The sequence below is a fragment of the Leucoraja erinacea genome, chromosome 4, assembly GCF_028641065.1.
Source record: "Leucoraja erinacea ecotype New England chromosome 4, Leri_hhj_1, whole genome shotgun sequence".
NCBI classification, from domain to species: domain Eukaryota; kingdom Metazoa; phylum Chordata; class Chondrichthyes; order Rajiformes; family Rajidae; genus Leucoraja; species Leucoraja erinaceus.
Window position 1 is genome coordinate 79,251,303 of NC_073380.1, and position 14,366 is coordinate 79,265,668.

A 14,366-nucleotide genomic window follows, 5' to 3' on the forward strand; every position below is an offset into this window, starting at 1 on the left:
ACAGCAAGGGATAGCCCAGGTGGAAGAGTGGGGAGGGAAATAGGGTTTTAAATTCTCTATAGAGAAGACAAAGACAATGGTTTTCACAAGGAAGAAAATTAAAGAGGATGTCCAGTTAAAACTATACGGCAACAATTTGGAAAGAGTTAAAGATTTCCGCTTCCAGGGGGTTCATTTTGACTCCAGATTAACATGGAGGGTCCACATTACAAAAGTAATTGAAAAATGCAAAAAAGCCATCAATGTAATGAGATGCTTGGCAGGTTTAGAGTGGGGAGCAGATGTATTATCTCTTAAACGTATTTATGTATCGCTGATCAGATCCAGACTAGAATATGGCAGTATAGCTTATGGGTCAGCATCTGGGTCAGTGTTGTCCAAGTTGGACAAAGTCCAAGCGGAAGCTCTAAGAGTCTGTATAGGAGGTGTGCGGACGTCACCTGTATGTGCACTACAGGTGGAAACTGAGGAGATGCCGTTGAGACTGTGCCGCAAACAACTATTGGCTAATTACTGGCTAAGCCTTAAGGGTCATGGAGAGAACCACCCAACAAAACAGGTAGTACAGGAGTGCTGGGAGAGAGGGGTGGCTCAGCCTGGAAGCTTCGGCTGGGTTGGAGGAGTTGTGGCAAGGGACATGGGAGTAGAGGACAAAGAGTTCTGCCCTGCAGTATTGTGGCCATCTGTGCCAATATGGTTACTGAACATCCCAAAAGTAGATCTGGAGATATGGGAGGCAAAAAGGAGGAACACAAATTCAGACCTAAAGACAGAATATCATAGCCATATAGATACAGGGAACACCTCTTAATTTTCACAGATGGATCAAAGGATCCAGTAGCTGAAACAACAGGGGCGGCTGTGGTAGTCCAGGGGATGAATGTTGAGCTTTATAAAAGAACAAACAACTATTTGACAGTATATACAGTGGAACTGTACGCTATTTTTATGGCAGTTCGGAGGATGGAAAATGGGGCATTACATGTAAAGTAGTAATATGTAGGTACTCATTATCCGCAATCCAGAGTATTGGATCTGGTGCATGCCATAGGCGGCCTGACTTAGTTTATGAAATCCTGCTACTATTAAGAAAGGTGACAAGGAGGGGCAGTCTGACAAACTTTAGAGTGGGTCCCAGCACACATTGGCGTGGATAGGGAATGAAAAGGGGATAAATTGGCAAAGGAGGCCAGTAGGCTTTCGACAAGGGTCCCACATAAGAGATTAGTAACAATCTGAAGGACAACACATTGTGTGGAAGAAAATTGATCAGGAATGGCAACAATACTGGGAACAGGAGACAAAGGGGAGACACCTCTATTCGCTACAAAACAGAGTGTGCATTACAGCAAGAAGAGTGGGGGGAACCCAGGTAGTATTTAACAAGATTGAGGATAGGACACACTCACCTGAGCAGCACATTAAAAATTTGGGAAACACCCTGGGGGGCTGTGTGTGAGGAATGCCATCAGACTGCAAAACAGTTCAGCATGCCCTAGTTGCATGTAGGAGATATTAGGCAGAAAGAGGATTTATGATCATTGAAATGAGGTTAAATTGGATTGACAGAAAAAATCAGTAAAGAAGACATTCTAAGTGTGATGGGGGAAAGGAAAATGCAGCGATAAAGTTGTTGTTTGATTTCAGTCATTGAGGGCCTCTGGGCTTATAAAAAGGATCTAATATAACCATATAACCATATAACAATTACAGCACGGAAACAGGCCATCTCGACCCTTCTAGTCTGTGCCGAACACATAATCTCCCCTAGTCCCATATACCTGAGCTCAGACCATAACCCTCCATTCCCTTCCCATCCATATAACTACCCAATTTATTTTTAAATGATAAAAACGAACCTGCCTCCACCACCTTCACTGGAAGCTCATTCCAGGAGCTTGACCTTATAGAAACTTACAAAATCTGAGGCTAGATGCAGAAGATTGTTCCCATGTTACCCCTAAACTTCAGGGTCCCTTAAGGATCATGTCATGTCCCCTTGTTTGAATCTTCCCTACTCTCAGTGGGAAAAGCTTTTCCTCGTCAACTCTGTCTATCCCTCTCATCATTTTTAAACCTCTATCAAGTCCCCCCTTAACCTTCTGCTCTCCAAAGAATAAAGCCCTAACTTGTTCAACCTTTCTCTGTAACTTAGTTGCTGAAACCCAGGCAACATTCTAGTAAATCTCCTCTGTACTCTCTCGATTTTGTTGACATCCTTCCTATAATTAGGCGACCAAAATTGTACAGCATACTCCAGAATTGGCCTCACCAATGCCTTGTACAATTTTAACATTACATCCCAACTTCTATACTCAATGCTCTGATTAATTAAGGCCAGCACACCAAAAGCTTTCTTTACCACCCTATCTACATGAGATTCCACTTTCAGGAAACTGTGCACAGTTATTCCCAGAAACCTCTGTTCACCTACATTCTTGTGGGTCCCTACCATTGTTCCATGTACGTCCTATTTTGATTTGAGGCTGTAAAAAAGATGTAGAGGTACCTCACACATCCAAATCAGCATTAAAACACATCGTGTCTGCCATCTTTCAGCCCACAATCTTCCAACTGGCATAAAGGGGAGACACTCTCTATTTGCTACAAACTCTAGTGTCATTACCCGCAACCCCACCTATCTTAGTATCATCTGCATACTTACTAATCCAATTTACCACACCATCATCCAGATCATTGATGTACATGACAAACAACAGTGGACCCAACACAGATCCCTGTGGCACCCCACTCGTCACTGGCCTCCAACCTGACAAACAACCATCCACCATTACTCTCTGGCATCTCCCATTCAGCCACTGTTGAATCCATCTTGCTACTCCACCATTAATACCCAACCATTGAACCTTCTTAACCAACCTTCCATGAGGAACCTTGTCAATATAAAGAAATGAGTACTGTGGAATGAAGCCAGAAGGTGGCAGCAATGCAACATTGCGGATGCCGGCTGCCGTAAAACTCCAAAGAAGAAGAAGTAGAAGAAGAAAGTGGGTCAGGCAAAATTATATCAGTGTAGGAAAGAACCGCAGGAATGGGAGACTTTTCAGGTCGAGACCCTTCTTCAGACTAGTCAGGGGAAAGAGAAATGAGAGATATAGACGGTGATGTAGAGAGATATAGAACAGATGAATGAAAGATATGCAAGAAAGTAACCATGATACTGGAAACAGGCCATTGTTAGCTATTTGCTAGGTGATAACAGGAACCTGGTGTGACTTGGGTGGGGGAGGGATGGAGAGAGAGGGAGTACAGGGGTTACTTGAAGTTAGAGAAAACCAATATGCATACCACTGGGCTGTAAGCTGCCCAAGCGAAATATGAGATGCTGTTCCTCCGCTTTGCGATTAGCCTCACTATGACGTTGTAGGCGGCCTAGGACAGAAAGGTCAGTGTGGGAATGGGAAGGGGAGTTAAAGTGTTTGGCAACAGGGAAATAAGGTAGGTCCAGGTGCACTGAGCGAAGGTGTTCAGCGAAACAATCGCCCAGTCTACGTTTGGTCTCTCGCCGATGTATAAGAGTGCACATCTTGAACAACGGATACAGTAGATAGACACATAAATCTGGAGTAACTCAGCAGGACAGTCAGCATCTCTGGAGAGAAGGAATGGGTGACGTTTCGGGTCGAGACCTTTCTTCATACAATAGACACTGGTTTATACTGTAGATATCAAATGCTGGAGTAACTCAGCGGCACAGGCATCTCTGATGAAAAGGAGTGTGTGACTTTTCGGGCTGAGACCCTTCTTTAGACAGGTCTCGGAACCTTCTTCTGAAGAAGGGTCTAAAACCAAAACATCACCCATTCCTCTCCAGAGATGCGGCCTTTGCCGTCGGAGTTACTCCAGCATTTAGTGTTTATCTTCACGATAATTCAATTCCTGGTTCATTTAACGTCCAATGCACTGCAAACTTGGATCCGAGCTGTCAACAATAACATCTAACTACTACTCTTCCCTGGTTACCGCATACAACTTATTTTTCTGGTAATTATAACCGGGTTATTTAATTCTTAAATTCTAAAATCTAACACTATCCGTTTGAAAGTGATACCAGCCTTCACCTGACTCTCAGTCTGAGAAAGGGTCTCGGTCTGAAACATCACCCATTCCTTCTCCCCAGAGATGCTGCCTCGCCCGCTGAGTTATTCCAGCCTTTTGTGTCTATAACCAGTGAAATAAAGATGATTCGACTTTACAAACGTCAGCAAGGACAACGTTCGTGTTTACCTTTCTCCTCAGAACCACCGTCGCAGACTTGGTGACTGATTTAGACACAAAATGCTGGGGTAGCTGAGCGGGACAGGCGGCATCTCTGGAGAGAAGGTACTTTTTGTGTCGAGACGTGTGGACATAACACATTTGACGGAGTGACGCATTCGATTATTTTTTTTTCTCTTTCTTTCTTTCTTTCTTTCTTTCGCTCTCTCTGGCCAACTCTCAAAAGAGGCGTGAATTATTGCATTTTATTGCTGCCAATTAAAAACGCATGATGATAATAATAATACTTCTACTACTACAATGCAGCAATTGCCCCACACACAGGAAGGCAACGCCGTGCGGCGGGTGGAGCGCTGCAGGTGTTCCCGGGCCATTGCCGCTGCTGCTGCCGCCGCCGCCGCGTCGCGGGGAGTGGCTGCACCTGGCCGGGCTCCGCCTCACGTCACGCCGCCTGCTCCCCGGGGCTCCTCTCACCTGCACCATGTCGGCTCCCGCTGTAAACGCCAACGCCAACACCAACCCTAACTCGGTGTCTTTCCCGGCTCCGCGGGTAACCCTACCCCTCGGCATACCGGTGCTACAAACCTACTCCGGTGCATTCATCTGTTTGGAGATAGTGAGTACGGCGGTTGATTTATTCGGCGGGAGGGCGACTCTGGGACTGGGCGGCGGCACCTGTTTACTCTCGCATTTTAACAATCCCCCCCTCCCTCTCTCTTTCCCCCTTTTTCTCTCCACGACAAAGTTGTTCGGAGGCCTGGTGTGGATTCTGGTCGCCTCGTCTAACGTGCCGGTGCCTCTGTTGCAAGGATGGGTGATGTTCGTGTCGCTCACCATGTTCGTGGGCTCTTGCCTCTACCTGTCGGTGTATCTTTGCGGGCTGGCCGACCGGGTGGACACAGACTGGAATATGGTGGTGAGTAAGCGTTGCCTGTCCTCACCACAGCCCGGCATGTCCCGAGAGTCCGTCCCTGCCATTGTCAATTGCGAAATCTCAGCCTACTCGCTACTGGAAGGTGTAGGGCGGAGCCAGCTTCTGGTTACCTGGTTGAAACCTCGCCATCCACCGGCCGCCCTTATCCCTGCAGCCCAGACTCTACACTAGAGCTTGAAGATCAACCCACCTTTCGTTAGTGTGTAGGAAGGAACTACATACACCATGCTGCCTGCCTCGCTGACTTACTCCAGCATTTTGTGGCTACCTTTCGTTCGTAGCTTGTTTAAGTGACATTGCGGGAAACTAGAGAGGAAATTGCTGGAGCCCTGGTTGAAATTTGTGAGTCGTCCTTAAATACAGGAGGGGTGGAGGGGTGCCAGAAGACTGGAAGGTGGCAAATGTTGTGCTTCTTTTCAAGAAGGGCTGTAGAGAAAACGCTGGGAACTATAGGCTGGTGAGCTTAACATCAATAGTTGGAAAGTTACTAGCGAGTATTCTGAGGGACAGGTTATACAGGAATGTAGACGGGCAAGGGCTGATTAGGGATAGTCAGCATGGTTTTGTACGTGGGAGGTCGTGTCTCACAAATCTGATGTGACCAAAAAGGTTGATGAGGGCAGAGCTGTAAATGTTGTATACATGGACTTCAGTAAGGCATTCAACAAGGTTTTGCATGGTAGGCTGCTCTGGAAGGTTAGATCGCATGGGATCCAAGGAGAGATAGCTGAATGGATAGCAAATTGGCTCCATGGAAGGAAGAGGGTGATGGTGGAAGGGTGCTTCTCGGACTGGAGGCCTGTGACTAGTGGTGTGCCTCAGGGTTCAGTACTGGGCCCACTGCTGTTTGTCATCTACATCAATGATTTGGATGAGAACAAACAGGGCAAGATTAGCAAGTTTGCAGATGACACAAAAGTGGATGAATTTGCAGATAGTGAAGATGGTTGTGAAAGATTGCAGCAGGATCTGCATCGATTGGCCAGGTGGGCTGAGGAATGGTTGATGGAATTTAATACAGAGAAGTGTGAGGTGTTGCATTTTAGGATATCTAACATGGGCAGGACCTAGACAGCGAATGGTAGGCCTTCAGGGGAGTGTTGTTGAGCGGAGGCATCTAGGAGTGCAGGTGCATGGTTCCTTGAAGGTCGAGTCGCAGGTGGATAAGGTGGCCAAAAAGGCTTTTGGCACATTGGCCTTCATCAGTCAGTATATAGTTGCAGTTGTATAAGACATTGGTGCGAACACATTTAGAATATTGTGTTCAGTTCTGGGTACCATGTTATAGGAAAGATATTGTCAAGATTGAAAGGGTTCAGAGAAGATTTACGAGGATGTTGCCAGGACTAAAGGGTGCGAGGTAAAGGGACAGGCTGAGTAGAATGAGTCTCTGTTCTTTGGAACGCAGGAGGATGAGGGGTGATCTTATAAAGGTGTACAACAATAGCATGAGAGCAATAGATCGGGTAGATGCAAATGGTCTCTTGCCCAGAGTAGGGGAATCAAGGACCAGAGGACATAGGTTCAAGATGAAAGGGAAAGGAATCTGAGGGGGAACTTTTTCACACACAGGGTGGTGGGTGTATGGAACAAGCTGCCAGATGAGGCAGTTGAGGCTGGGACTATCCCAACGTTTAAGAAACAGTTAGACAGGTACTTGGATAGGACAGGTTTGGAGGCATTGTTTCCACTTTGAAGATAATGACCCAAAATTCGTGAAATTCGGGTTGTCTTCGGGTAATTTCTGGGAAATAAAATAATTTCGGGAAATTTTCGCATCCGGCATGCGGGATGATTTTGGGGGAAGTAAGTATATTTACGACCATCCACACCTGCGCAGTTGGGGGAGACCCAGCAGCCGCGTCACAATTGAAAATGGCGGAGGTGACGCGGTGGAGACGCAAAATGACGCCGTCTCCCCGCGTGCGTGCAGTGGACCCAGATCACCGGTTTCACTACATCGCCTCATGTCTGGTTGAGTGGGGCCATGGAATATTGCGTTGGGGAGGGGGACTCGGACCTAACGGGTCCACACTTGTTATATCAGAGGTGTCAAACTACCCGCAAAGGGGTCCAATCCGGCCCGCGGGATGATTAGGGGAAAATAAAAGGAGTGCCTGCTTCTCCAGGCCCGGGGCTGCGGTGTCTGCCCACGGGGCCCATCGCCTCCATCCGCTGTGTCGGATCCTCGCCACCGGTCAGCCTGGCGACCAGGGACCGGGTCTGTTGCCGGCGGTCCAGGGAGACCATTCTCCCGTCGCCTGGCGGGAGCAGGAAGGACCGACTGCACCCAGTCCTGGCGGGCGTGACCCTGACACCAGACGCCGCTCTGGCTGGGCCCCCGCATCCTCCGCCCACACATTCACAGCCCCCCCCATCGTGGCCCTCCATCGCTGTGAGGGAGACAGAGGGAGAGAGAGGAGGGGGGGGGGGCGGAGAGTGGGGAGGGAGGGAGAGGGGGAGGGAGAGAGAGGGGGAAAGAGGGGAGAAGGAGAGAGCGAGGAAGAGGGATGGAGATGGAAAGAGGGGGAGGGGAGAGGCAGAGAACGGGGAGAGGGAGGGAGCTGTCACAACCAGGTAGTGTAGTTTGAAGCTAACTGTGTTCATTGTCTGAGCTTGATTGCTGTGTTGTTAACGTGTGCCCGCGAAAGAAAAACAACAAATAGCACATAGGAATCATTTTTGAAAATTTCAGGAAATACCATCAATTTCCAGGAAATTTGGGATTCTATTTCCGGGGGAAAAAAATTGACGTGTGGAAGCATTGTTTGGAGGGATATGGACAAGCACAGGCAGGTGGGACTAGTGTAGCTGGGACATTGTTGGGCCAAAGGGCCTGTTTCCACGCTGTATCACTCTATAACTCTATGACTAAGTCAAATTGTGGTTATCTGTACTTGGTGATATTGTTGGGGGCAACAGCCTCTCCTAAACTCCTTTACTTCTCTTTCCGTGACTTGGGGTGAGAAATTGGTAATATTAAGAAGCACAAATTGTTGAAACGACATTATATTATTGATGAGACAAGTTTATTATTCAATTACATATTATTGAAGATACAAATCTGCCTGGGCCTACCCGATCTCCTGGTTGCCAAGAACTTTAAATCCCATTCCCACACTGACCTTTCTGTCCTGGGCCTTCTCCATTGTCCAAGGGTGAGGCCAAATGCAAATTGGGGGAACAGCACACCATATTTAGCTTGGGCAACTTGCAACTCAGCGTTATGAATATTGATTTATCTAACTTCAAATAACACTGGCATCCTCTCTCCATCCCCCCCCTCCCCACTTTAGGTTCAAAGTTGTCTTGTTGAGTCTCATCGTCTGTAACTCATTTTCACCCAGCCCACAGCTAAGCCTGTTTCCTTTATCATCATTACTTTTTTGAATATCTATGATTCATTTGTTCTATATCTCTCATTTCCCATTCCCATTGACTCAGCATTAATGTTTTCCAGTCTTTGTTTGAATCTGAAGAAGGTTCTTGACCCGAAATGTCACCTATTCCTTTTCTCCAGAGATGCTGCCTGACCCGCTGAGTTATTCCAGCTATTTGTGTGTATCTTCATATTTTAGACAGGAACTGCAGATGTTGGATTCGAGCAAAAAAAAAAACAGAGTTCTGCCTAACTCAGTGGGTCAGGCAGCAGCACTAGAGGCACTGGAAAGGTGATGTTTTGGGATGTGCCTGTATACCTTTTCCCTCAATTTGTCTTCTCTCTCAGTAAGAATGTGAGTGGGAAGAAAGAGCTGATTGGCTCCAAGCGTGCAATTATGTTTGTTCAGCACAAGCCACTTTAATCTAATGGTAGAGGTATATTAGCTGGTTAGGGTCCTAATCTTTCCTGATTCCTTGGGAATTATGTCTTGCTGTAAATTAATTATCTACCAAAATATTGCATTTTCACAAAGCATTTTATAGTAAACTAGACCAAGGGGGACCCGTTGGGTCCCGTCCCCCCAACACGCGGTTGGGGGGGGGGGGGGTGTGGCCTATGGCGTCACATGCATACTAACCACCCCCCACACACAACCCACCCCCCTTGGTATTATATTAATATTATTAATTGCCTCCTTATACACCATCCCTGCCCAATCCGCTGGCGCGTAGCCCCCACCTCGCAGGTGTGTCTAGAGAGGGAGAGCGGGGGGGGGGGGGGGGGGGGAGGGGAAGGGGAGAGTGGGGAGAGAGGGGGGGAGAGGGAGTGGGGGGTGGAGAGGGGAGGGAGATGGAGGGGGAAATAAGGGGGATGGAATGGGGGAGAGAGAGGGGGGGGGAGAGAGAGGGGGAGGGGGATAATGTGCATTGTGCGCCGAACTCAGAAGCGCTCGGAATGTTCTTGAAATGCTAGTGTGCGTCGTGCATTGACCAAAGCTCTCGGCAGCTCTCGGGAGTTCTTGGGAAAAAGCCGAACCGAGGCGCTAGTGTGCGTTGACGTCGGAAGTGCTCTGAAGCTCTCGGAAGTGCCTTCGGAAGCACTCGGGATCTGCAGAACAGAGCCCGCTTGCTTGTTCTTTCTGCGTCTTTTGAAGAACGGGAGGGGTGGTGAGGGGGGAGGGTGTTGACGCCACTCACTGCACGTGGAACACAGGGCAGCAGGCCGCGAGGGGCAGAGCCATTGGAGCTTTAAAAAATCTCAGATTTGTGAACAAATGTAATAGAAAACTCAAGTAATAATGAATCAAAGTGTCAGATGAGGCGAGTTTCGAGATCATGAGGTAAATCCCTATCGGAATATTAACAATTTCACCATTAGTGTGTCATGTTTTTGAGGAGATGTGAATCACAGAAAAATACACACACACACACACACACACACACACACTTTGAGTTTTTATACTAGACCAAATGCAGACCCGCTAGCTACCCCCCTTGATATTGTATTAATATTATTAATTTGCTCCTTTTACCCCATAACTGCCCTATCCACTGATGCATAGCCCCCAACTCGCAGGCGTGTCTAGAGAAGGAAGAGGGGTAGAGAGTGGGAGCAGAGAGAGAATGGGGAGAGACAGAGAGAAAGTGGCAGAGACAGAGGAGGAGAGAGAGGGAGAGGGGGTGAGGGGGTAGGGTGGGGGGGGAGGAGTGGGGGGGGGGGGGAAGGAGGGGAGGGAGAGGGTGTGAAAGGAAAGGATGGGGGAGAGGTGGGGGGGAAAGGGAGGGTGGGGAGGTGATGCGGTGGAGGGAATGGGGTAGGGGGAGGGAGGGAAGAGGAAGAAGATGGAGAGAGTGTGGGGGGGAGGGGAGGAGGGAGGGGGGGAGAGATGGGGGGGTAGCGTGGGGAGGGATGGGGAGAGGGGTAGGGAGAGGGGTGGGGGCAGTCCATCTATTCCCCACTCCCTATCACCCCCACTCCTCTCCCTCTATTCCCACACTCTCCCTCCTCACCTCTCAGTCCCTACTCTCCCTCAAATGCCAGCGCTCGTTGCGGGGGAGGGGGGTGTTGACGTACCTCGGCCTCGCGACGCCTGCATCCATTGATAACTGCCAGCTGACAACAGCGGCGGGGGACGGGGCCAGGACGCAGGTGGGCCTGGATTGGTGGGCATGTGGGCATTGTGACGTCAGCAGCTGGTGAGCGGCGTTTATATTTTAAAAATTAAGTTTTGTGAACAATTCTATTCAAAATCTGGATAAATAATTGACGAAGGAGTGGATTTCTGAACTGCTAAGTTAAATCCCTACCGAAATTGTAAAAATCTCTGCGTTGTTACGTCTGGTTTTCGAGGAAATGCGTTTCAAAGGCAAAACACCCCCACACACACGCACACAGTTCTAAAAGTATATAGATTGGTATTTCGAGAGAGAAAACAATTTCCGTCACTGCAATGACATCATTCACTCTAGATTTTCAATCTGACAAACCGTTCCATTCAATTACACTTACATTAGGAGCCATCACTGGGGATAGACTATCGACTGATATCTATAGTGAACATCCCGCACTACATCTGTTATCTGCACTACACCTCTTTCCATCCTGGCTCTTGTAAAGATGCTATTTAGACACATAGGCAATATGTGCAGGAGCCCTTTTACACACCAAATCCATACTGCCCATTGATCACCCATTCACTCTGTTATCCCACTTTCCCAGTGCTTCCAAAGCTTGTCGCTATTTTATGTAGAGAAGAATGTAAGAAACTTGTCATTATCATTATTTGTCGTTGAATTTTCCATCAAACACCAAAATTATAGACTTTTGTGTTAGATAGATGAAACACTTTACTGAGTCAGATTCGTTTTGTGCAGATTTAAATGACTGTCCGTGCTACCCTATGCAACTTTAGAGACTGCAGAGAAAAAAAAGTTGCAATTCTCTTGCCTTGTCACTATTTAGTAAACCCTGGAGGGAAGTGTATGCATACTGGTTGAAGGCAGGGCCATTCTTGAAATAAGCGTGTCATTCAGTTGCACAAGAGGCACCAGAGGGAATGATGTGATGCCCGTATACTATCTACCTCTTTGGTGACCCTCAGACTACCCTTGATCGGACTTTGCTGGATTTACCTTGCACTAAAGATAAAGGATTTATCTATACACTGTAAACGGATCGATTGTAATCATATATTCTTTCTGCTGACTGGTTATAACGTTACAAAAAAGCTCGGTACATGTGACAAAACAAACTAAATCTTCAAAAAAGGCAGCAAGTAAGAATCTGAAGATAAATATTTTAGAAAAGACACTGGAAAAGATGCACCTGGCTTTCAGATAATGGCAACTTTGGACTCAAAAGTCACTTTTTAGAAAAAAAGCTATCAGACAAATTATGAGAATGCTAAAAGCAAGCAAACGTTTACTTTTGTAATTTAATTTTATAGGTCTGATTCATTATACTTAGAATCAGTTATTTAAAAAAAGTTATAGATCAGTTTTATAGCCCTGTCCCACGGTACGAGTTCATTCCAAAAGCTCTCCCGAGTTTGCTCAGATTCGAACTCGGAGATTTACGGTAATGGCTACTCATCGGTACTCAGGGCTCTCGTGGACATTTTTCAACATGTTGAAAAATATTCACAAGTCCTCCCGAGCTTACCTGCCATTAGCGAGTCTTCCCGAGTACCTGCCGTTAGCGTTTTGAGCCACTAAGAGACATCCCTGAGCTCTGACGTACCCGCTACGTTCATTCTCCGTGCTTACAACGAGTTTGAATTTTTTTTTAAACTCGGGAGAGCTCTTGGAATGAACTTGTACCGTGGGACAGAGCTTTAAAGGCTACTAGACCAAGTGCAGACCCGTTGGGTCTGTTCCTCCAACGCCCGGATGCGGTGGGGGGCTGGGGGGGGCGGCATGCGGCATCACACGCACTGACCACCACCCATACACACGCTAACTACCCCCCCTTGATATTATATTAATATTATTAAGAGGGGGGGGGGGTAGAGAGTGAGGTCAGAGAGAGAATGGGCGGGGAGAGAGAGCGGCAGAGACAGAAGGACAAGAGACAGAGGGAGGGGGTGGAGTGGAGGAGGAGAGGGAAGGTGGGGAGAGAGATGAGAGGGGAGGATCGAGTGGGGGGATAGTGGAGGGGGTTTAGGGGAGGGGGGGCAGAGGGGGGAGAAGGGAAGGGGGGGTTGAAGGGTAGGGCCACTCAGCAGCCATCGGCCTCAGTCAGCCTCAGCTCCTTGGCCTCGCATCCTCTCTGTACCCCCAGAGCCAGCCGGTTACCTCCGGGTAGTCGCAGAATTCCCGAATGCTTCAGTGGAAGAGAGCCGGGCGGCAGCAGCCATTGTCGCCGAACAGGGCACGCAATGAGAAGTGGCTACGGTGGCCATTACTCCCTCTAGATCTTTGGTCCGTAGCACAGTGGGAGGCAAAAAAAATGACGGGGGGGGGGGGGGGGGGGGTGGGGCAAAGTGCTCCTGCGCGGGTGAGAGCATCTACCGCGTTAATCAAGTGCGGGGGGAGGGGGGGGTGGTGCCGCGAGCAAGGGCATTGTGACGTCCGCAGCTCCCGCAGCGGTTTGATTTTTTTTTTAAACAGTCCGTCTTGTGAACAACTTTATTAAAAATTTGGGGAAATAATTGATCAAATTTAGAGAGGAGTCGATTTGCGAAATCGTAAGTTAAATCGCTACCGAAATATGTAAACATCTCAGCGTATGTGTGTCTGGTTTTCGGGAAAATATGTTTCAAAGGCAAAATGACATACACCCACAAACACACACACATAAAGTTTTAATAGGTATATGATATATTTAATACATAGTTTTGGCTATACAAGCATAAACTCATGCATTGGGTCATATTTTAAAAAGCCATAATTTGCCACGTTCTCCTTTGCCAGTAACATTAAAATTGGTTGAATATTTTAGAATGGATCAGTAACACTTTAAGAATTATGTGCATTATTTTGTTTGTCGTTATTCCATAAGGTTATGTTCTTAATACTTTGAACTTTGGCTTCATTGTTCTTGAGATTCTACCAAACTTTGTCCAGCATCATACAAATTTAAAGAAACGTTATCCAAAATGAAATGTATTATGGTGCACTTGAAAGTATCATGTACAATTCTGGGTAAGGATTGCAATTTCAGTTGTAATGTCAAATGTGTTAAATATGTTTTTAGCACCCATGACCCATTGGTAATAAAGGAAACGAGTTTGGACTTGGCTATGGTGACGAACTTTAAAAAAACGTCTTGATGAAGTACTGGTGGTTTGATTGTGTAATGTGGCAAGCTCATACACAATGTGGCATGGAGATCTATATATTTCCAATTGCACTTGTATCAATACTTATTTAAATGTTTGGATTGTTTAAATTTCTAGGCTTTTCATGTTCAAGTAACCAAATAGGAACTAAGATGAATGCCAATGGTTGTCATAAAATTTAAACTGGGGTTAAGGCGTGCAATAAGCAAAATTCTGAATGTTGTTTATGGGATCTTCCATTTTAAATATCCTCTGCAACTCTGAACCACTGGTCCAAATATTGTGACTGTGAATGAGTCACTGGAGACAAAAGCTGATAGATGCATGAGGTCTTTATTCATCACAACAAGCAGGCATTCTTTCGGAGACACTCGGTAAAATCTCCCAGAACTGAAAGAATTCAGTTTTTATGCTATTAACAACAAAGATAACAGCAGGTGATAAAATACAATTTCAGTCACTGCAATGACATCATTCACTCTAGATTTTTAATCTGACAAATCGTTCCATTCAATTACACTTACAATAGGAGC

General features: G+C 46.9%; 1 protein-coding gene across 1 annotated transcript in view; it reads left to right on the forward strand.

Annotated features, from left to right (window-relative positions):
* Positions 1-4,495: 4,495 nt before the first annotated feature.
* mal2 (mal, T cell differentiation protein 2) overlaps positions 4,496-14,366 on the forward strand; it is a 39,113-nt gene continuing 29,242 nt past the window's right edge. The window contains exons 1-2 of the mRNA XM_055634607.1: positions 4,496-4,855; positions 4,985-5,155. Coding sequence (XP_055490582.1) covers positions 4,508-4,855; positions 4,985-5,155 — 519 coding nt within the window. The 5' untranslated portion in view covers positions 4,496-4,507. The remainder of the gene's footprint in view (positions 4,856-4,984; positions 5,156-14,366) is intronic.